The sequence below is a fragment of the Anomalospiza imberbis genome, chromosome 2, assembly GCF_031753505.1.
Source record: "Anomalospiza imberbis isolate Cuckoo-Finch-1a 21T00152 chromosome 2, ASM3175350v1, whole genome shotgun sequence".
NCBI lineage: Eukaryota > Metazoa > Chordata > Aves > Passeriformes > Viduidae > Anomalospiza > Anomalospiza imberbis.
The window spans coordinates 26,952,075-26,976,556 of NC_089682.1; the positions used below are offsets into that span (position 1 = coordinate 26,952,075).

The 24,482-nt window shown below is 41.0% G+C and overlaps 1 protein-coding gene and 2 long non-coding RNA genes across 3 annotated transcripts; 1 reads left to right on the forward strand and 2 right to left on the reverse strand.

The window, feature by feature from the left end:
- Positions 1–149: 149 nt before the first annotated feature.
- On the reverse strand, positions 150–24,482 carry LOC137468468 (uncharacterized). The gene is made up of 2 exons (XR_010995954.1): positions 23,662–24,482; positions 150–3,535 (listed from the first exon to the last, which is right to left on the reverse strand). It is a non-coding gene; the product is annotated as an uncharacterized lncRNA (long non-coding RNA).
- On the forward strand, positions 6,793–10,474 carry CHAMP1 (chromosome alignment maintaining phosphoprotein 1). The gene has a single exon (XM_068180246.1). It carries the CDS (start codon positions 6,855–6,857, stop codon positions 9,690–9,692), a length of 2,838 nt encoding a protein of 945 aa, XP_068036347.1. The 5' UTR covers positions 6,793–6,854; the 3' UTR covers positions 9,693–10,474.
- LOC137468469 (uncharacterized) lies at positions 12,212–16,444 on the reverse strand. Its single transcript, XR_010995955.1, has 2 exons — positions 16,327–16,444; positions 12,212–13,459 (listed from the first exon to the last, which is right to left on the reverse strand). It is a non-coding gene; the product is annotated as an uncharacterized lncRNA (long non-coding RNA).

Here is a 24,482-nt window from a genome sequence, read left to right on the forward strand (position 1 = left end):
CACTGCAGCAATTAGGTTTTTGGGGCCATTTTTGGAAGCCAACTGGAAGTGGAATTGTGAACTTGGAGTTAGAAAGCTGTAGAAGCAGTACATGAAATTAATTTCTTCTGTCTTGAATCTGTCAAAGGTACATTGATTTTATTCTGCCATTTTGACTGTTGTTAGATCTTTTAATGAGAGTTAATGTTGTATAGACTTGTCATTCTCTTAACAAAGATTGAAATATTGCAAAATTGCTGCAGTTCTGGGTGCTTTGTTTTTCTTAAGTCATCTGTATGTGCATCAAGTATTGTCACTTTGTAGATCTTCCCTGATTTGAGCCTTTCCTGGAAACATGGAACTTCATAATGCAGCATTTCCTGCCTGGATCTGGTGCCTCCCATGTTCTTAGCATATCTTGCTGTTTCAGTGGCTGGTTGGGTCAGAGTGTTTGTGCCTTGTGTAGCTGTGTAATTTTAAAGACCTTGTTCAGCAATTGTTGCTGGTGGAACTTAGCCTGAGTAGACTGGCTGGTAGCTGGGAGTTCAGGTGTGAGGTTGTAGTCAGATACTGTGGACACTTCTGGACTAGCAGGAGCACAGGGCTGTCTGTCTTGTTCATGGTGAACAAGTGATGCCCTTACCTGCCTAGTGTGTTGTGAAGTGCCTGCTCTGCCCCACTGCGGGGTGTTTGTGTGCAGCTTCCTCTGGGAGCTAAACTTCTCTTTGTCAGTCACAACACAGGGATGTAGCTTCAAGAGAAGCATCATGCTGCCACCAGACTGCCATTTACTTTTTGGCACTGCAAGAACATGTAATTTTTCCTTTTGCTTAAACCCAGCAGAAGTCTGGATCTGTTCCTGCTAGCAGAGGCAATGATGCTGCTGTATCTCACTTACTCAGCTTTCTTTTGCTGGGAACAAATTTGCCATTGACCCTCCTCACTGACAGAGGTTATGACTGAGCTGTTAGTCTGCAAGAAACTTCCAAGTCTGATGAAAATCAACAGTGATCCGTCCTGTGCAGTGACTGGTATAGGGAATCTTATGTGTAGTTGTAGCACATTGCAGAAAATCACAGGACTTTCTTCTGGATCATTTTCCCAGCTGTGTTGGTGTCATTAAAGTATGTTGCATGTTCTCTATCTGCTTGTGTTTCACCAGGCTTGATTGTTCATTGAGAGGAAAAGAATTATAGATTCTTCTGCCGCTGAGAACCAAGACAGTCTGATTTTGAACGATGATGTGGCAGATTACTTGTTGCTGTGCTCTGAATTTCTTCATGTAATGTTAAAAGAAATCTAATTTTCTGTGCTCACAGGCAGTCTAGATCTTTAGCTTTGAGCCCTTTGTTGCTTCCCTTGGACAGTCACAGCTTATCTTCAGTAAAGGAAAAATGCAGTATATATAAAACCAGTATATATTAACTGTTGCAATGCTAAGTGTAGAATGTGTTTATTAAAAATTACCAGGAATGATTGGAAGACTTGTAGCTATGAAATTGGAATGAGTTAAAAAGTAGAGACATCTTGTTTGCTGCCAGAGTCATGTTGTGCCAACACTTGCATGGATTCCTTCTTATATGTAGGTATCTCCTCTGCATTTTTCCGCTTCTCTTCCACTGGGACGTTTTTGAGAGGCTGTAGAAAGTATGGCTTCACCTTAAGTGGGATCCTTGTGGAAGATGGAGTACGGAATCCAGGAACTATCTCTGGCATGGCTGTATGTGTTGGCTGGGAAGGCATCAGGAGGTCTCTCCTCTCTGTGCACTAGCATAGGATGCTCCTGTTGCTCAGTTTAACATGAGCTCAGCAGAGACTTCTGGTGCTGTTTGACTCCACTCTGTGGCTGCCTTGCAATACTCATAACCAACTTTTGGTTGAATTTGTGGTTATCTCACTGCCTCTGACTTCCTGGATACTTCTTCTTTCTGCCAAATCATGACTTTAGCCTCTTGGCTGCTAAGAACAAATCAAGAAAAGCAGTGATGGTGGTTCTTTTCTCAGGTAGGTCCATGCTCTCATTACCAATCCTTTCTCCATGCTGTTTTTCTGTTTTTCCTCTGGTGGAGGAGATTATGGCCAGAACGGCAATGTAGGGGACAGGAACTGGTGTAAGGATCTTCAGCATCTCAGTGGAGAGAGGAGAGTTGGTGGTAAGAACCTCTGGATGTAGGTTCTAAACATGCCTGAAAGAAGAGGGGTTGAGAGAAGTGGCTGATGGAGCAGCAGAAGGGACTGGTGGTCCACTGCTGATATTTGTGTCTCTTCAGGCAGCTTTAAACTGAGTGATGGACATGGATCTGTGTCACTTCAAGTCAGCTAAGAGCTGAGTTTGTACTGATGCTTTTACTGTGCTTGATATCTGAGGATATAGTGAGCTTTTAGCCAGATGCACTTACCTGCTCAGGTAGATTTCAGTGGGAAATGTCATGACTTAGGAAGACTCTGAATGAGTCTTGGCTGCCTTAAGTTAAAATTTAGTATTGCCAGCCCCAGAATCTTAGTTGAATCACAGTATTTTGTCTTCAAGGCAGGATGTGGATACAGGACAGTCATAAATGCTGGGCTTTGGGCTTCTGCTTTGGTTGTAGTGTGTTCTGTTTGGCTGCATGTGTATTTGTTTTCTCAGTGTTGCAGCCATGGAAAGTGAGAAAAGTAGGAGGGAATGCAGAAAGAGCAATTAAAGAATGTGTTGTGTTCTGTAGTGTTACAGTAGCATGCAGCACAGCCTCAGTTATAGCCACTGCTGCACATGCTGTTACCTGATAGTTTGAATAGGGGAATGCTCAAGTGTCCTTTTTACAAAGCAGTTATGGCCTGGCAGAGTGTTCAACTGAACAAAGTGGCCTGAGGCCTGCACAGCAGTTATTTGTACTTGCAGAGGTGGCAGCTTCTTTGTCTTCCTAGGAGTATTCAAGAAGTCTTGAGAGATACTCCAGTGGCCATCTGTCTTCTGCTTTGTTTAATGTAGAAGCTGTTGCTCATGACAATTTGATCTTTGTCTTGGAATTCATACTTTTCCTTAAAGAGCTTCAGAGGACTTGAATGATGTTGTGATTTAGTACTTGGTCTAGGTCTCTGCGGTGCACATGGAGCACCCTGACAAAATCACACCATTTTTTTAATAAAACCTTTTTATGGGTTCGATTTGCAGCAGCACAGAGCTAGTTCCCTTTAATGTCTGTAATAATGCATTTACACAGAAGGAGCATGGTCTGTCTCTCTCAGTGTTGCCAAAAAGATGCTGCTGAGCACAGATTACATCACACTTCATGCAGGACCAAGGCCATGGGGACCTGGTTACTGAGCATATGTTTCCTAGGCTGGCTGGTTCTGCTGGTGTGGGACTCTTTAGAAAACAGTGACATGTTGTTCCTTGCACTTTCACCCAACTAGGCAAGCCAGGATCCAGTGCAGAACAAGTTCTGATGCAGGAGCTGATGGTAAAGAGCAGTGTGAAGAAGAGTCATCTGTGTGATAAACCTGAGTACAGAGGAGGACAGCAACCAAAACCATGTAGAGACAGTGGCACTGGAGCTCAGTATTGAGAAGGAATCTGGAGGGATTGACAGGAAAATCTTTCAAACTAGCTGTTTAGATCTGTGCTAAGTGTCCCAGCAACATCTCAGAGTTTATTCTTCCAGAAGTGTTTCAACAAATTTAAATTGACAACATGAGTTAGTAGGGGCTCAGCGCTGTTTAAGTTTGTTACTGATCTCAGTAACTATTCTAAAACTAGATTTACTATTCCATGGGCTTGTGGCCTAAGGTGCTGCAATAATGAAGAGTTGTCTTGCTCAGTAGGATGCCTCAGTTAAGCAGAGATTTCAGCAGAAGAGGCAGTTACTTCAGTGACTGCCAGATACACTGGGTTGAGTTACAAAACTAAAAATGGTGAGTGATGGCAGTGTGAGACAAAGTGCCCTCAGCTCTTTAATGTTATTTCTTCTGCAAAAGGCTTGACTGTCAAGGCTTTTGGGTGTCCGGACTCTGCCTGTAACTTCTTTGGTTCCAAAATGATCTCATGGTCAAAAAAGCTTAGCAGCAATGTGGACAGTTTGTGGAATTTGGGAGCCACAGACTTTTTCTAACTGTTGTATTTGGAAAGAAAGTGGGAATTTTCATCATAATGTAAGGTAGAACTGAATGAAAGGATTCCTGGTTGGAAGGAAGGAAGAGGATGGGAGGTGGGGTGAAGTGTATTTCAGTGAATAACAAAAAACTGCAGCAAGGGCAACAGGTGATGTGTGAAGAGCTGGGAAATTATGAAGAGAGTAGAAAAGATTGTCTGGTAAACTTTGTTATAAACTGTGATATATTCAAATTAGAAAAGCCTTTTTTTTGGTTTTCTAGTGAAAAGAAAATGGATAATTCAGGATTACAGCCAATTTTGGAATTGACAAATTCCCTTTCAAGTCTAAAAACATGATTGCTGCAGTACGTTTTCATTGTCGTAATTATGTTCTGCTGTGATTTGATTAAAAAAAATCTTTTTATTTTGCTCATATCAGCAATTCAGAAATTTTTGCTTTCAAATTTAATTTTTTCTTTCCTCCCATTGTCCTGAGTCCTGCAAACAAAATATAAACTGTAGTTCATAAAGATTTGAAGGTCTTTTAGAGTACTAAGACATGATGTGCTGTGGGTTTTTACAATTGCCAAGTTATTTTCTGTTGCAGAGATACAGCCCACTGAACACTGCTGTCATCTTTCTGTTTTGTTTTCATCTTTTACAGACATAAAAAATTTGTTATAAGATATTGGGAAGTGTTTTGGGTCAACACTGAATGTGGTGTGGGCAACAGTTTGGGGTGTCTTTTGTATGGCTGCCAGCAGTGCTGGGAAACTGCAACTTATATCCCAAAGGCCCTTCCACGTCAGTGTTTGCAGAGCAGAGTAATTACTTCTCATTTGTAGCTAGGCTGTGGTCAGATGCTGTTCATTTGTCTCATGGTTGTAAAGCAGGATCCTTCTTCAAGCTCTATATGTGGTTCCACCATGCTTACCAATTGGAAATCTACCTGTTCCTGTGACTTAATGTGAAGTGTGTATGCACAGTGCACACAAAGGAGTTGCTCTGTAAGCAGCTGAGCTAGTGAACATCTATTTCTGAAGGATTTGTGCTCTCCTGCTCTCCACAGCCAATCCTTCCCTGTTTTTTTGCTGTATCTATCTCATCCTTTAGCAGCGCTGCTAATTTGCTTTCATTCTGTCCCTACCCCAAGCCCAAAGCAACTCACTGCTGTAGTGTTTTGAATTCCTTCCCCTTTTCCTTAATTACAAGCTGAATCAGATACTGCTTGCTCTGAATGTTTCAAGACTATTTGTAGAGAGGCTAAGGAGAAGTCGCTGCTAAGTGACATATTCTGCCTCAATGGAGACATTGCTTGCATTCTCTAGTTCCTGATTTTCATGAAAGGTGTAGAAATGCAAAGTAAGGCTGGATTGCTTTGTCCACCGTGATTGGCATTGACTGTAGGGCAATGTGTTTGTGTAAGCCTCATTTCCATAAGAAACCAGGGGGAAAGTGCTTTAGGAATAAATTAAGGAAACTTGCTTTGAATGCATATTTTTAGACTTGTTAGTCTAATATATATTTAGACAGGAAAATTAATGTTAAAATTAAACAACAGTTTGGAGTGTTTTGAAGCAGTGTGTTTTACAAGGCCCCCCAAAATTAGGTTGATAGCTCAGCATGATTAATAATGTAACAACTGTTTAATTTCAACCTACAAGAAAAAAGTGTGTGCATTTCACTTAAATGTCCTTTTTAACTTCCACTTTTATGTCAATATAACTTAAAGAATATGGCTAGACTTGGTTTTCTGCTTATTGTGGTAGCTAATCTGTTTAAATTCTGCTGGAAATAGGGGAATCTAGCCAAATCATTAAAAGCTATTTACATTTGGGGGCGTTTTAAGTTGTTTTTTGGGGTGTTCTTTTTCGTTTGGTTTTTTTTGTTGTTGTTATGTTGGGTTTTTTTAAGTCTTGCAAAAAACATTAATTTTGAGAAATTTCCATCTTTAGGGTGAAGAAAACAATGTTCTAGATACAGCAGACTGTTAACTACCAACTGGGAAAAAAACCCCTGCTGTTTTTCTTGAATAGTATTTTTGTTGTTATTGCGGCAACAGAGGAAATAATGGAACAGGAAAAGTCCTTTTCATAATAGATGAAGTTTTTATGATCAGCATTATCTTTTTTCAGTAATTAGTGAAAGGAAGTCAGTATTTGACAGATGAAAACAGCCTAGGCTTTAGGCTGCTGTTTTCTTGATTTTTTTTTTGTCTTTGTCAAAAACTGCTGATTTGTTTTGAAATTTAATGATGGAGATGCATTTTTTAAATGGCGTTATCTCAGTGGCAGTGTTTCAAGTACTTTCCAAAGTACTTTTTGTTTTCAGTTTATATATGTAATGTAAATAATACAATGCCAATAAAAGCACATTAAATATGAGAAGAGAAGACAATAGAGAAAACAAGTCACATTTATCAAATGAAATTCAAACTTTGCTCTTCATCACCTGAGTTCTTTTTTTATAATTTGTTTCCAGTTTTTTTTACATAGGTAGGAAGGCCTATTGTTAAATATAAGCTTTGTTTTTTCAAGTTTTACTGATGTAAAATTACTTTTAGGAGTTGGTGACACCTATGTTTGGATTTCTCTATGAAGTAGTCAGTATCTGTGCAAAACTTATGCTTTCTAAAAAGGGAGGGGGGATGAGCAGAGAAAAGTCCGTGTGGTTATTTAGGAATGACAGAGTTGAAATTAACATGGATGGATAACTATACAAATCTTTTTCCTTTATTGCAGGACCTGAAAAAATCATCTTTAAAAGGTGCACTGCTGTGGAAACTGTTACTGCCTATAGAAAAATGGACATGTTGCAGATACTACGTAAAACCACAGAGCGCTTGGAATGTGACTACTGCAGCTTCAGGGGAACTGACTATGAAAACATACAAATTCATATGGGTACTGTTCACCCAGAGTATTGCGATGAAATGGATGCTGCTGGTTTGGGTAAACTTATCTTTTATCAAAAAAGTGCAAAACTGTTTCACTGCCATAAATGTTTCTTTACCAGCAAGATGTATTGCAACGTATATTATCACATCAAAGCACAGCATGCAGCACCTGAGAAGTGGAACGAAGAGCAGAAAGAGCAACAGGTGGAAGGAGATTCAGATTCATCCAAGAAAAGTGTCACACTAGAGCCACAGAAACCTAGCCTTTCCCCTGAGTCACGTAAACCTGCCCTTTCTCCTGACCTCCCCAAATCTGAACCTGTTGTTTCCCCCAAGCTTCAGAAATCTTCTGTGTCTCCGGAGCCCCAGAAGTCTGCTCAGGTGACTTCCCCAGAGCCAGAGAAGTCAGTCCAGACTGTGTCCCCAGATCCAGAAAAGTCAGCCCAGGCCACGTCTCCTGATCCAGAGAAGTTAGCCTCATCTATGTCCCCTGAACCACAGAAGCCATCTCCTGCTGTGTCTCCTGACCCACAGAAGCCATCTCCTGTCATGTCTCCTGACTCACAGAAGCCATCTCCTGCTGTGTCCCCTGACCCACAGAAGCCAGCCCCAGCTGTGTCGCCAGAGCCCCGTCGGCACTCCCCAGCAACGTCTCCAGAGCCCCGTCGGCATTCCCCTGCCATATCACCTGAGCCCCGGCGCCATTCTCCTGCTGTGTCTCCAGAACCCCGCAGATACTCCCCAGCTGTGTCACCAGAGCCAAAGAAACCTCCTCCAGCAGTGTCCCCTGAACCACGGAGGTATGCCCCAGCTGGGTCTCCTGAGCCACGGAGGCATCCCTCTCAAATGCGTAGGCCCGCTTCTGCTTCTTCTCCTGAAAGCCGGAGGCCTGCTTCTGCAGTTTCACCAGAGTCATGGAGACCTGCTCCCACTGTTTCCCCTGAACCCTGGAGGTCTTCACCTCATGAAGTGCAGAAGTCTTCCACAGTTTCTCCCTGGGCTTCAAAGCCTGCCATGTCGGTGTCCGTAGAATCCCGGAGGTCTGCCCCTGAGTCCCGAAGGCCTGGTTCGGTTGTGTTGCCAGAACCTAGGAGGCTTGTTTCTGATTCGTGTAAGTCTACGTCCTTTTCTGAATCTCAGAAGTCTACTCTAGTTTCTTCTGAGCCCTGGAAACCCATCTCATCTGTTTACCCTGAAGGCTGGAAACCTGTTCTGTCCCCTGACACATGGAAGCATTCTCCCCCTGTTTCTCCTGAGCTTCGAAAGTCCAGTCACACTGTTTCCTCTGACTCTTGGAAGCCTTCTTTCTTTCCTGAGGTCCGTAAGCCTGGTGTTTCAGTATCTCCTGAATCTTGGAAACTCTCTGAGTCACGGAAATCTATATATTTTTCTGAAACTCAGAAATCCACCTCTGCTGCTTCATCTGAGATTCAGAAACGGGCTCATTTCCCTGAACCTCGGAAAAGAGTGTTGTTCCCAGAGACTCGTAAATCTAATCCTACTGCTTCTACTGATGTCCAGAAACGTGCTGTCTTTTCTGAGCCCCAGAACCAGACATCTGCTTCTGCTATTTCTACTGAAGGTCAAAAACAAGCTCTGTGTTCTGAAGCCCAAAAATCCGCTCTTGTTTCTTCTGAAGTCCAGAAGCATGCTCTGTTTTCTGAAGCCCAAAAACTCACTTCCATTTCTTCTGAAGTTCAGGAGTCTGCTTCCTTTCTAGAGTCTCAGAAATCCACATCTCCTGAAGTTCAGAAACATGGCCTCTTTATTGAGTCCCAGAAACCTACTCCTGTTTCTCCTGAGACACTTAAGCAAGCTGTTTTCACAGACTGTCAGAAATCTGCTGTTTCCCCTGATGTTCAAAAGCATGCTGTATTTTCTGAGATGCAGAAACCTGCTGCTGCTCTATCCTCTGATGTCCAGAGACATGCTGAAACTACTGTACCTTCTGAAATCCAGAAGAGCATCCTGTTTTCCGAGCCTCATAAGTCTGCTTTGGGATTTTTCTCTGAGCCCCAAACACCTAGTGAGTCTGGTGAGAGTGACTTTCTCTCACACAGTTTAGATGACCAGAAACCACTGGATGATTTATTCTCACAGGATGAACAATCAATATTAGCCAAAGAATCACCTGAACACATGTTATATTCATGCCCCAAAAAGAAGCCCAAGAAGGAAAACCAGGAGAACTCAGATTCTGAACTAAATAGCAGTGAGTGTGAAAAACCAGTGGTGGACTCAATGGAGATAAAGGAACAAGAATCCAACAGTGACCAAGAGCAGTATGATATGGAGTCATCTGATTACAGCAAAGAGAGCAAAATGGATGCAACTACACCTACGCAGCCACAGTGTGTGCTTCAGTTTACTGAAGAGAAAGAGGCTTTCATCTCTGAGGAAGAAATAGCAAAATACATGAAGCGTGGCAAGGGAAAGTATTACTGCAAAATTTGTTGCTGTCGTGCAATGAAAAAAGGTGCTGTCTTGCACCATTTAGTTAACAAGCATAATGTTCAAAGCCCATACAAATGTAAAATATGTGGCAAAGCTTTTCTCTTGGAGTCTCTTCTTAAAAATCATGTTGCTGCTCATGGTCAAAGTCTGTTGAAGTGTCCCCGTTGTAATTTTGAATCAAATTTTCCCCGAGGCTTTAAGAAACATTTAACCCATTGCCAAAGCCGTCATAGTGATGATACACCTAAAAAACACTTGGACAGCCTTGAACCACTTGAAGAACAAATTTAATCTGGTTTTTTTTCCCTTGTGCTAGAAAAGCTGAATTTACGAAGTGTTCAAAAGTGTTATTGTATGTTAACCGAGTAGTTTAGCTGATCTGACAAGTCAGAAGATGCATGGTTTATTGTACTATGTTTAACTTGTCTTATAGCTGTATTACTGAAAAGATTTACTTTTGAAAGTAATTTTAAATGCGTGTTCATGTCTTTGTATTACCCATCAGTAGAGTCATATTTTATTTTTCAGATGTACTATGTTTTTGAAACCAAAATGGATACAAATTAGTTTTGTAAAGATTTGTAAAACATATAGGCAATTAAGGACTGGAGTGGCAAGCAATCTGTATTTTCCTGTGAAGACAACTTCTTTTTTCACATTTGTTAAATGTTGTATTTTTTAAAATGTTTTTATCAAGTTCTCAAATCAAAATTCTCACTAAATTGAATGTGAATGAGCAAGAATATGAGGAACTACCAATATTCCTGGAATAATTCTGCCCTGAGGTTGTAATTGAGTGTATAGACATTTGCTGGAAATTTATTGCACTCAGTTCTCTGACTTGTCTCAGATTTAGAAGCATCAAGGTACTTATTTTGTGATTCTGTATTTTGGCCATGTTTTAATTATTTACTAATATTCATTAAATTGATAGATTAACATCAGACTATGTATAGCTCAACACTTTCTCTTGATGATCCAGATGTTTGTAATGTCAGACAACCCCTAAATTTCCTGTAATTGGTGAAATGTTATGCTTTAATGTTTTAACAATAAAAAGAAATCCAACCTGGCGTTGGCCATAATTTTTTTTTTTGTTCAAGTCAAGAACAAAACCTTAGTATTCAACGCAGTATCTTTTAAGTATCTTTGGCAACAAGAGATGCAACATTACCTGGGAGGTCTGCTTTGAAAGCTTCAACTTCGCAGTCATCAGCCTCAGTCATCACTAAGCAAGGTTAGTCTAAATTTCCTGTCTCTTTCAGAAGAACATGTCAGATGTAAATGAAGTAAAACAAGAATTTATGCACTGTTATTTAGGATGCTAGTCTTTGTGTGATTTGTGTATTATTTGTTAAAAACACGTAAGTACTTTATAATTCAGAAGGAATGTAGATTTTATGTGGACAGCACAAGGAAGAAGGAATTCCTCTCCAGCTGAATTATGCCTAGACAAGCTGTTTTAAATATGGGTTTAGGATATGAAGATGTTAAATTAATAATAAAAAAGTCTCCAGGTGTAATCTCCAATCAAAGAGCTTGAGATTGGTTTGACTGAAGCTTGTGTTTTTATCTTTGTCTTTCAAGAGGATTTCTCTAAGGAAGGGCAAAGATATTTAAAGCTCTGCACTCAGGTGACTTCTTAATGCTGTTTATTAAATGAAAGAGTTGCCTGCCTACCATGTCTATATGAATAATTCAAATGCATTGTGTGACTTACTCTGTATGTCCTATGGCTGCAGTTCAGTGTAGAATTAGTGGCATTATTTAAAAGCCAGTAAAAGTGACTCACTCAGGACAGCACAGAATTACACAGTCATTCTTTACTTCCCAGGTGTTAGAAAATATTATTTCTTGCAATGGCAAATATTTAATAATGAAGGTCAGCATAGTGAAATAATTTCCTGACTTTGCAGCATGTCTTCATTACACTTGGGTGTAATACAATATTAAACTTTCAGGTTCTCTAACTTTTTAAAGGCTGTTACATTAATATGTCGGAAAAAAATACTTCTATATGGACTTTCAGGCAGCTCTTTTTTATCATCCCTGTCCTTGGAGAGGAACCTCTTCTGTGTACTCTTGGAAGGACACTGGTTTCAATCCTTCTTGTGAAGAATGCTCAACGGAAAGTACAAAAGGGAAACAATAAACAAACATCAGAGGAGGATGTTATAGAAGAATGTTAGCTGTGGCCATATGTGCAATACAAACTTGACTTCATCTTTTTATGGCAAAAAGCGATTGGTTGTATGGAATGCTCAGTCATGTTTTTAAAGTGCATTTTCATAAGCTTTCATTCAATCAAACTAAAAGTAGTCTTCTGCAGAGAACTTGGAGGTGTTTGTCAGAAAAGGCCATTTTTGTGACCGGTTACAACTTCATTTCATTTGATATTTGGGGAGAGATTCCTGCAAGAATTACTAGTTTCAGTAATATTTTATCTTCAGCATAGCTTAGAGTATCTAAGTAGCTGTCTTGGTATATCAGTATGTTGCTTATCTCTAGATCAGAGAAATATGGAATGTAAACACTAGACTATGAACACATATAACATTAGTGGTACTGTTTGGTCTTACATTAATGAGTAAATTAATTGTGTAAAAACACCCCTGAAGACCATTTAGGATTCAGTGTTTAAGAATTCTGTGCTTCACAATTGTCTGTTCTGAGAAAGATTCTATAAAAGAAGTATTAAATTTTAGTATTAAAATTTAGTGGAAGTCACGTCAAAGGAATTCTTGCTAATTTGTATTGTCTGGCATACTTGACCAGGTATTTCTTCTGAGCTGTACAATCAAAAGTGTAGGCTTGCTTTCTTACTTTCTTTGGGCAGAACGGACAGTGAGTTCATATGGGCTTACAGTAACTCTAAAACTGCACCCTCAATCACAGACATGCTGGCTGAGTTGCTTATCAATGATGTCCTGACAACTCAGTTGCATTATTTCCTCACATCTGCCTCTTATCTGTCAGTTGTCTGCTGGGTTGTTATTTTTTTTTCCACTGCCTGTCTACCTTTCTACTCTTTTACTGAATGCTCAGGCAAGATTTTTCTTATACCCTGTGAAAGTGTGCCCAAGCCACAAGTGCTACCCCCTAACAAAATGGATAAACTCTGTTTGTTTGTGCTTAGTGTTTCATTAGCTGAGCTAAGCTTTGGTGTTGTAATTGAGACTTGCTGTTCTGTTGATGCTGCAGAGTAGCCCTCATTGTACCTAGACACTCCATGACTGCAGCAGAGGTTTGTGCAGGTATCAAAACCAGATGTTCTGATTCCTTGTCTCAAATGCTTATACTAATATTGACTCATCAAAGTGTACAACCTTCTGAAACCCAAAACCTCAAACTCCAAAGTTTAAGTGAAACTCAGTGGAAAAGCAGGCATTTATTCCCAGAGGCTTCTTCCAGTGCTGCAAGAGAAAATATTAAAAGCAGTTGTTCTGCTCTTTGTACACTCAGTGTTTTGTTTTATTCCTTATTCTTCCTCCATGCACAACATTAAAACTTGAAACATTTTGAGGAAAAACAACTTCTAAATACCTCCCAAACATCCTGCATTTTAAAAGTGAAAATAAAAATAAATTCTTTACACTCCATGGGGAAAATTAAATGCTTGCATTAAGAAAAAGGTACCTAACATAGGTATAAGTCATCCTGACTTTGTAGAAGACTGAAAGTTTTACCAGTTACAGCATCCATGCTATGTACTTCTAGCTAGCAGTGGTCAGATGTTCACAGACACAAGAGGGTGAAGTTTCTGGCAGCTTCTCACAGAAACCCCCCCTCTCCCCATAGCTCCCCGCTACCCAAGCCTGGCAATGCAAAGCCAGTACTTACTGCTGCATTAGTGGAAAAAGTCTGAGCAAAGAAGGTCTGTAACCTTTCTTTATAAGGGTTAACCCCTCTTAACTTAACCCCTCTTTAAGTGGGGTGGGTGGATCGGTGGTTGCAGGCACATAGAAGTCTGATGTATCCAGTGCCACCTTTGTCTTTTCTTCACCAGCAAGGTCTTCCATGCCTCTTTGTTCAGTCAAAGGGTGGAAGTAGTGGAAGAACTACCATTGGAGAGGGTTGAGTCAGGAGTGACTCAAGAGAACTCCACTCATGCACATCCCTGGCACCCTAGGGGTGGTGTCCAGGGTGCTGTGAGAATTGGCTGACGCCCATGGCTATTGTACATAATCTTTGATGGAGTTTGGGAAAAGTTCCCTGTCATTGGAGAAGAACAAATGCTTCACTCATGTTCAAAAAAGTACAGAAAAATGGTCCAGATTTCCCTGCTGGCAAATATTTAATTTCTGTAATTCTGATAAAAAATGATGAAAACATATTAAAGGTGAATACTTTGATTATCACTGGTGTTCTATAAATGTTAATACTTATGCTGACTCTAAGGACAGAATCTTTCTGAAAATTAAAGGAAAGCAGAGGGGTGTGCATTGAAGAAATCTTAAAGCTACTTCTGTTTTCCCTCATTCTGCAGTTTCCAAATATGTAATATTATAAGGACTCATCAATGCAGTCGCTACAGACCTGAATTGGCTCAGTGGTACCCCATGCTGTTTTATTTTGGAGGAGAGCTGGTAATGACCAAATGAAGAGTTTGGAGAAAATCAGCTCTGCAGTTGAAATGATGTCTCAGCATGTCATTAATACATATTGGTAGAGCAACCTCACAGATGGGACAGAAGCTTTTTACATGAGGACCATATGTGCACTAAAGAGATAATGTAATGACCTTTCTGCTGTGGCTTTGGCTTTAGGGGTTACTGCTCTCAGCTGCCTGATTCCTTTTGTCTGTGCTCTGTTCCTTAGCCCCTTTTTGTTGAACTGTTCACCTGTGTGATTTCTAAAGCAGAAATTAGTCTCTTAAAATGTCTTGACTATAAATATTTATTTTTTTCAAAACTAGAATGATTTTTAACTGACTACATTTATGGTCAAACAAAGCATCCCACTATGGTGCAAATGGGGTGTTAACACCCAAAAGGGGCAAAAAAAGTCACCTGGGGGTGAATGGTAAGTAGTACTTGCATATTTATTAGCAAAAGAGCATGCACATAGTAGGGAAAATTTCTTCACCAAAAGGAGTGTCAGGCCAGACAGGCTAGAGTAGGCAGCTCAGGGAGGCACCATCATGGAGGTGTTTGAAAGACACATAGATGTGGCACCTGGGGATATGGTTTAGTGGTGGAGCTTGCAGTTCTACATTAACAGTTGGACTTGATGAACTAACAAACCTTTCCAACCTAAAGAGTTCAATGATTCTGTGATTCTACATGTAGCCAATGTGGACCAAAATATTCCTATTTGAATGAGTCCTTCACTACATGTCACTTCAGGTTCCTTCCAAGGCCCTGCTGCTGAGCACTCTGGGACTTGTATCAGCTGAGCCACAAACCTCCCTGTTAAATGGAATGCTTTCTGCCTCACTGTGAGGCACATCAATGTGTACTAGAATGTTAAATGGTTTTCTTAAAGTATTTTGCTGCATAAATCAATTATTTATGTGGGAATTATACCAAATGATCTATGAAATACTGTTTCCCTCTAGTTTCCAGATGCTGTTCTGCTCTGTACCCAACCTGTTATTCATTAAGACTTTTCTTCTGTACTCTGAAGCAAGTGTTTTTGTTTCAAAGTCAGCATTAAAAATAACTGACAGTATGGAATATTATTTTTTCCTAAAAAAATAATTTCTGTGGCTAAAGGCAGGTTGGAGTTGACACAAACAAACCCTTAAACAAACTAAATGTTCCTGAGATGCATATGAGAGAAATACCCATTGGACAGAAAGGGGTATGTGTGTGCAAATACAGCATGGCTTTTACTACTATCACTTGTTCATATGTAAGAGATTGTTTTGTTACAGCTTTCTCTCATATCTAACTTCCCAAAGATTTCACAACTAAAATAATTTTCAGAACTGGAAACCAAACACACTTTACCCCCTTTGGGCTGTGCTGATCTCCAGGGTGTTCACAGTGACTACAGGAGTGCAAAGTGTCAGAAAATACTAGTGTGGAAATTCTCACTGACGTGTTACAAGATTTGGTGTACATTTTAATCTACACAAGAGGAATTATGGCTTCTCATTGAATTGTAATATATGGACTTCTATAATTAATTTTCAACTAATTCAGTATGGATGTTATATTTTAAATGATACTATCCTCTGACGTTGCTGTTTGTGCATTGCTAGATCATGTCATTATTTTTTTAGTCTCCCTATTATCCAATTCTTTTAATTTGCTATGGAATCAGCAACACGTTTCTTGATTAGGCAGTACCTCTCTTGTAGCTGCAAAGAAATCTGCCCGAGGATTGACTGTATCAGCCATTTTTTATTTTTTGCTCCCTTGCCCAGAGAAGTTGTAGGTGCCCCATCCCTGGAAGTGTTCAAGGCCAGCTGTCTCGTGGAAGGTGTCCCTGCCCATGGCAGAAGGGTTGTAACTAGGGGATTTTTAAGGCCCCTTCCAACCCAAACCATTCAGTGATTGTACGATACTGTGCTACATCAAGAGCACAGAAGTTTTATAGATCTCTGCCTCCCGGAGCCCAGTTTCGGTGAAGTTGTCATTAGAGGGAGCTACAGAGCAATTTATGAGCAGATCAGCTTTAAACATGCTAAATACACACATAATAATGATAATAATAATAATAATAATAACAATAGTAATAATAATAATAAAACACCAACGATTTGTTCAGAAATGGCTCTGGGCTTTTGTCCTTGTTCTGGTGAATTAATTTTGGCCCTCCTATGACTGATTTCCTCGCCACTGTATTCCGAGTCTTTTGTTTTAAAGCCCTTGCTTGTTTTCTTTGACACCCCTCTCTGCTGTGCAGTATTCCCACTCCCTCAGTATGTGCATTATTTACAAAGGTGCTCCAAACATCTATGTAATCACCAAGGAATGACCTCTCTTTTGTTCTTTAGACCACTCCTCATCTCGGTAAGAAAAAGCTCTAAGGGAGTTTCGGAGGAGTTCTGCGCTTCCCATGGAGGCACTGGAGTGCTGGGCTGCGCTCGAGGCCCCCCAGTGCCAGCTGCCGTGCCCAGGACCCGTGCTGGGCGTAAGCTCTGAAAGCGCAAAGAGGATTTCAGTGCAGTGCACAGCAGCTGCTGCACACAAGTGAGAGATAGCCTGTGCCTGACCAGGGGGTTTAAAAATCCCTGACCTGTTGACTGCCAGAAGATGAGGGGATGAAGCAGGGCCATGAGCGCTCCCCTCAAGTCTTGCTCACAGCAGTTGCAGCTCCCACTGCTTTTGTGGAAGACCCCAGCAGAGTTTCTCACCCAAGGTTTGCACTGAGAAGGACACACAGAAATCACACAATGATTCAGAGTCACACAGAAATGCACTGGAGGGAACTAGTGAGACGGAAAAGAGAAGAAATGTGAGAAACCACATTTAGATCCAGGTTAAACTCTTCCAGTTTTGGGCAGAGAGAGGACAATCTCCAAGTAAGAAATCTGAACATATGAATCCAGGTGTAGCTGGTGGTGTCATAGGAAGTCTGCCTGCAAAGCAGTGGTAGCACTGGCTGGGTTTAGTATGTTTCCACTTCCACTGACAGCACTTATTTGTTATTGATGCACAGCAAGATAGTGACTGTCTTGCTTTCACCGTGTTGGTGACAATTTATTTATTCTTTATATCTTATCTAATATTAAATTAGATATAAAGAAGAAGTTGGTTACTGTGCAGGTGGCAAGGCACTGGAACAGGTTGCCCAGAAAATTTGTGGATGGTCCATCCCTGGATTAGTTCCAGGCCAGGTTGGATGGATCTTTGAGCAACCTGGTCTAGTGGAACGTGTCTATGGCAGGGGGCATGAGATCATCCTTGAGGCCTTTCCAAACCATTCTATGATTCTCTGTTATATCTGTGCTTTGGGACATTACCTTCAGATGCAGCCTGCCCATCTGCAGTCATATTTCCCCTTGAAATGCAAGGGAATTTTGCCTGAGTAAGGCTAGGCACAACTTGTCTTATAGAGGCAAAAGCAGTTTGCAGATACAAAATAAAAATGAGGCCTGAAATGTCTGTCCTTCATCATTTTGCATTGGCTTGCTGTGGTCTGGGCCATCTCCAGCATTTTTTCCTCTCTGCTCTCATTACTCCAGGCAATAATGAAACTGACTAAGTGAAATGACAAATTTAGCCTTGATATGGTCAAAATGTTGTTGTAATGGGGAAAAATACAAACGTGCTGCCTTGGCCATGGGAACCTTCCTGCTTCTTTTATAGTAAAAAAAATACCAGAAATCCTTAATTCCCTCAATTTCATAGTCAATTTCAGAATTCTTTGGCACACATCCACTCTTAGGTGTTGCAAAAAGCATCAGAGACAAAAAAGTCAGAAGACTTTCATAATTTGATCTTTCCATCCTGTCAGTGAGATTTTTTTTTTTTAATTTTAACTTCCTACTAATGCAACAGGAGTAAAGTTGTAGGGATGTCTTAATAGTATTGAAATGATCAGCAGGAATGGTCACATCTCTTGGAAGCAAATGCCTCTTTTGAGTAATGATCTCTCACTTCAAGATGAACTGACAAAATAAGATAAATGGTCTTAGGCAGGATTGTTGGCATAGCCTTCACTGTGGTTTTGAAGCAGCAGGGAAAGATTCAAATACCTATGTGTTTACAATGGAATCAGAGCTATTTATCTAAACTGGTTTATGTCGGCACATTTATGTGCGAACAGCTGAAGTGAAGATTCCAGTTCTGCTGATAAATAACAGAAAATTAACCCACCACCCCTGGCTTGCACAGCATAGTTCACATTGCTTTGCAGCAGCTGCAGGATGGGTTTTTTACATTTTGTATAAACAAACAGATATGATCCCAGCAAAGGGCAGGGCTCCTGCCAGGCTCTGGCGCAGCAGCTCCACGACCTCCTGGCCAAGAGAAAGCAGGCACTGGAGCCTTTGATGGCTGTTGGCCTGGGCTGTGTCCTATCCAGATTTCTTAAAATGGGCTATTTTATTGTTTGGCTGTGAACTCATTGCTGATTAGATGGAAGTGGGTTTGTTTAATTAAAAAAAGAAAAAAAGGGGGAAGAAAAAGGCCAACAAATTGAGTTAAAACTATGTGGTTTACAGCAGAAAATGCAAAAGTTAATTATGGTTACCATCTGTTTCATCAAAACCTTTATTTGCTTTGGATACCTCTATTTTCAGGTCAGGACTGGTTTTAATATCTTTCTCAAATTTATTCCAGTGATGAGGCACTTTAAAATTAAATTACCTTATTCTCCGTAACCCTGAGCAGAGTGGTGATGTCTGCAATGACCTTGTGGTGCTATTTCTTGTAAAAGAAAATATTGCTGTGGCTTTAATCACTACAAGCTTAGCTCTGCAAGCAGAAATCTTGCATGGCTTTTTCCAGGGATTTATTAAAGGAGATATGTGTGTTTCTGTGGGAGGCATATTGCAAACATGAATGGCATTCTTTTCCCCAGCATCTCCTTTCCACTACCTGACCGTGATTTAATTTCTGATATATCAATTCTCAAAAAACCCATGAAGAATTCACCTCCCCCCATGGTAGTTCTGCATACACCTCGTTGCTAAGAGCAATGTCACAATATATGAGTCAGCTACCTTGAGAGTCTTGCAATACACTTGTAAGGCAGAGTCTGGAGGAGCTGACTGGACATTGCATGAGCTTCTCCCCCATGAACTTGATTGCAACACGAGGCCATTTATAGCGGGCTCCTGCTGTACTGCTGAGCTGCCTGCAGTCCCTAGGGGATGCTAGCATGTACACCACTTCTTGACTGTTTTCCAGGAGGCTTGTAAGGTATTTGGAATCAGTGTTACATATTACTATTAGCAAATAGAAGAGGCCAGACTATTGCTTAGGTGGTAGAAGAAAGATGCCTGTGAAGAAAGAAAAATAGCAAAGTAAAATAACTTCTTTTAACAGTACATCTGTCTTATTATATACACATTCCCCAAAATATTCATTTCTCTGGCAAAGGTATCACTGACCAAACATTTGTCATTTCTAAGGCTCAAAGGAACGCGTGGACTCGTGTACTAAATCCTATGAATTCAAGGAAAATTCAATGGAGATTTGATCTGCTTCTAGAAGGAAAAAATCTTTACCCTGCCTCCTTAAAAGAGAAACAAAAAGATCCTTTATTATTCTTAGTGAGAGGACTGTGCTGCTGCTACCACTCTACATAGTGAAATGGGGATTCCTTGAAAATTTTGCTCCTTTTGCATCTTAAATAAATACTAACCTAATGGGAGTGATAGAGTATTAGGCAACAAGATTAGAAAGAGAGATTGTTCCTGATTCAGTCCATTAGGATTAACCAGGCTTTGTTCCATGGCAACTTAGCTAAGAATAATCATGACTGCAAATAATGCTGTTCCCAGTTTCTTGGGTGGAGTGCAAAGTAAAATTGCTGGTTTCCAACTGCAATTGTTAATGTGTTTGGCGGTTCTTAAATGTCACTGTGGCTGTACTTCAGCAATTCAGTTAGAATTGGTTTTGCCATCACATGTGATGCATAAGGAATTCAAACCCCTGCGGGCAAGCTGAGTTCACAAGGTCCTTGTATTTTCAGATTATTTCTGGTTGGACATGATTTCTTTCTGGCGTTAACAGTTGAGGTTGACAGCATTGACTCTGCCAAAAGTCACTGGTTGTACATGAAGTGTGAAAGGAGTATGTGAGAGATGTGGGCTGGGGCAGTCAGGCTGGCACATTGGTGGGTCCTGATGATAAACCAGTTCTCAAGAATGTGGATCTCAGGTGGAGGAGAAATTCAGAACACCTCTGTTCATCCATGCTGCAGGACACACATAGCCAAACCCTGTTGTGGGAGCAGCTAAGCTGAACCCGAGGAAAGGCAGTGTCACCTATGAGCAGTTTGATTACATTGATTGTGTCCAGGAAGAATCTTGAGAATTTTTTAAGAATTGTATGTCTTGAATTGCTTTATATTACTTGTTTTTATTTTTCTACTGTATAGTCCTCTACCTCACATTGCGACATATTTTTATTTTAAAAGCATCAGCCTGTCTCTTTCACGCTTGGAAACTATGGTGCTTTCTTAATACACCAATTTAAATTAGCATGAATCATTTCTACATATTTGATTAGGGTGTCACAATCATTTAAACAAAGATGATGTGAGTGAATTTAATCACTTCACTGCAGGCAACACCAAACTTACTCAGGGTTCAGGTAGCATTTATTTGTGTACTCAAAACCACTGCAAGATACTCTAGCAGGAAAAACCCACCATATTTATTGGCTTATGATTTAAGGTGTACTTCCAAACAGTCAGTTATTTCTCCTAAAACCAGCCAAGGCCCTGGAAAAAGGTGTGTTCAGGGACATCCCTGCTTCACAAGTGCCTCTCTTTAAGGGTGCTCAGTGGGGTAAATCTGTGCCTTTGGGGCACTCTCCAGCCTCTCCTGCCCACAGCCATTACCAAGTCTGTTGATCGAAGAGTCTCAGCTCTTCTGGGCACCCCACAGCCTCTGTCTACGGTGAGTGTGGCTGATGCCAAGAGCAGATGACATCTCGTTTACCTTTAATTTTCTGGCCTGAGCCAGCTGCCCAGGTTCCTCCACCAGCTGGTGGCATGTGGTGGGTACCACCAGGGAATGGCTCAGGGGCTCTTGTGACACCTTGGGGATGGAGGGGCTGCCTCCCACAGACTCTACCTCCCCTCCCCTGGCTGCAGACAGGACACAGGTGTCCAGCCAAGACATGACCCAAATGTGTAAGAAAGGAAGGGAGATGATTGACAGTCAAGTCATCCAAACACAAATTCACTGAAATAAAACACTGTTGATTCCTTTTAAGGGAGGTGAAGAGCAGAAGCTGGGATGAAGAGAGTGAAGCCCATGCATACATTTCCCCATTAATTGTAGGTTTTAGTTGGGCTGCTCTCATTCTTCAGTTCAAGGTCACCCTTTATTATGGGTGTTTCACCCAGGTGGTGCTGACTGTTCCCTTTACACACACACACACACAGATGCACACACCTTCCACCTGGCTTCTTGGGTAGATCAACACCTTTCTACTTTTGGTCTCCTCTTTTGTCCTAGCTCCAGATCTGGGTTCTCTCCATCCAGACACTCACCAGGGCATTCTCCATCTCATTGCTGTTTTGCAATAGGCTTATAGTATTGGCTGAACCCCACCTTGCCTTGCCATCATTGCCTTTCCCAATTTTCCCCCTCTCCAATTACCTGCTTCTGATTTAACTCCTTACAACCAAATGAATAATGGCAAACTCATAAAAATTACAGCATCTTTACAGCATAATATTCATCCCTGTTACATTTACAACATGGTGCTCAAACTCTTCATCACACAGTTTCATTGAAGGTAATTCTGGAGTCTGCTTACTCTTAAAATAGACACAAAAAATGTACATATGATTTGTGCTTGTGGTTATGTACAGCCCTGTGTGCCTTTGGAAGAAAACACCTACAAATCTTGTGGAGACATGACAGATAGACTTTCTGGGGTATATAATTTGGAAACTCATATGCAAGATTGCAGAAAGCCCATCCCACTGATGGCAGGCTTCAGACTAGAGGAGATTATCCATGCAATGCATCGGGCACAGGCATGATTTACAACAAAGGGCCCATCCCATCTGAGCCATGTCATGGGCAGTGTGGCTTGCTGAAAGAGTTGTGCATGTGTGGTCACGCTACTGAAATTCCCATCTGCCATCCAGTTTTCTTGTCCTGGTAGAAGCCTCGTTGTGTGTCATACTTTTGCCATGAGGAGGAGTACACATTGCTTACCAGCTGTGCTTTGGTTCCACTTGCTGCCCCTACTCTGTGTCCTTGCATATGTGCACCTCTTAGGTTGTCTGCCAAATCACTCAGTTGAGGCTGAAATACTCTTCAAGATACTAGGTTAGGAAATATTTATGCAGGAACACCAAACAAGAACACGTGGCCTCTGTGTTATCCTTTGGCTTGAAGCTAAAATTAAGTTGGTCAGCAGGAGAGGGGAGCAGATGCTCTGCAGGCCAGTGCTGGTGCACAGGCTCCAGGGCCAGCTGAAACCATGAGAGGGCTGCACCTCCAACACACAGCCCTGGGCAGCTCACACTCACAGCACCGGGGTAAAGCTGCAGCGTGCGTGACAAAGTACCCTCCCTGCTCTTCATCTGCCCTGAGCAGGAGGTAGGACAGTCCTTGTGCCACTTACCAAGTGCATTTTTTGATCTTCAATTCCATCTAAAAAGAGAAAAAATTAGAGAAAAATAACACCCCCCTTCCCTGAATTACAATAATTTATTCAATGCTTTGTGCTTTTTTGCCAAGTTCATAAAGAACATCTCCTTTTTAACGCTCTACTGGAAAATGCTGATGTGTTTTCCAGAACTGATTTAATCTGTATATATTGTTGTTTAATATCCTGTGGATGTTTGGCTAAATTTTAATAAAGCAGCTAGAGTGTGTCACCATGGGAATTTTAACAAAATCCTCCTGAGGAAAATAGTATTCATCCCAAGGGATGTGTCATAGGTCAAACAAAAGCTGTCATACCTCCTCCTTATTTTGAAAGCACCCATCCTCTCAAATTTTATTTGCAATCAATAGAAAACCTTTTTGTCAGCAATTTGTCTTTTTATTTATATGCTGGTGTGCTAACTAATTATTACAATTCCACACAGTGCTAATCTTACCATAATGGTGTTTCTAGTATGACAACTTTCATCTGCTGACTAAACAAGCACAGTCTTGCCTTTTCTCAGCATGGCCATGAGTCAAAAACAAGTCACTGGGAATTGAGGATCCTAGGGCTCGCCTGTACATGGCTTTTCCATGGGTGCAATTAGACAAGTTCAAGTCAAAGACATGCATCCCCCAAGCATGGGTGAAACTGCATTCCTGTTAAAGTCAGCACAGCTTATCTGAATCAATTCAGTGCAACAAGCAGTCCATGTTAGAATAACTGCTCTGGAGAACATGAACTGGCTGAGACAGTATCACAACATCCACCACCATGTCAGCGTTCCCAGAACATTTTTTTCAGACAATAGAAGTGTGATATTTTAGAAAGAGTTCTTAGGACAAGAAATTGGGCATCATGCCATTCACCAAAAACATGAGATTTTCCCCTCTGCCTCCTTTCTGGGAATTAAGAGCCTGGACTCTGAGGCTACCATTGGTTATAGGGAGCAGCACAACACAGGGAACTTTTGTTAATCTCACACTAAATGACTGGGTGCAGGAAACACACCCTTTGCCACTTACCTCAGGGCAGCAAACATTCTTCTGACACAGAAGCTCATGCAAGGGGCTCACCATGAAGAAACCTCACCACAGGACCAGACTGAGGGTAGTTGTCCTTTACCACATGTTGTACTGTGCATGACACATCTTCTGTATCGTGGGAGTTTTCTTTGTTCCTTTTTTCCTTTTCTTTTCTTTTTTTTTTTTTTTTTAAGCCTGACTACCATGTGCTGATGGTGCAGGTACACAATGTGTTTGCTTTGGCAATGAAAGCAGCTGAATAATTTCCCACTTCTTCCCCCAGCCCAGCTGTTCACCCTGTTCCTCTTGGTTTGCATATGGGTAGGACAAGCCAGGACAGAGAAATAACAATATTAAAAAGTAACTTTCAACAAAAAATCCCCAACATTCACAGTTGCAAGGAGGACACTGACTTGTGATTGGGACAGGAATGCACTGCAGAGGACAAGTAACTTCAAAATACATAATTAAAAAAGTATTTCATACAGTCTGCAAAAGAAGTAGGAAGCAGCTTGTGTTAGGGACAAGGATGTTAAAGCTACAAAACATGTGAAAAACAAGTGTTGAAATAAATAGACTAAACAACTAAGATGACATTTGGAATTACACAAGTGTGTTGTCATCTGCTGTGAGCATCACGTGTATTTCTTCAATCTGTCTAATCTAATATAAACATAGAGCAGCAGGTAGATCTAAAAAAAGCCTCTTCAGAAACAACACAGATACCCATCTTGCCTTGGGGAGATGATAAGGAAGACAGCAAACCAGGTATGACAGCAACTGCAGGCATCATTTAATGTGTGGTTAGAGGGCATTCACAT

Bases quoted from the DNA above. Each gene is read 5' to 3' on its own strand.
- CHAMP1 (XM_068180246.1), top strand. From the start codon at position 6,855: ATGGACATGTTGCAGATACTACGTAAAACCACAGAGCGCTTGGAATGT.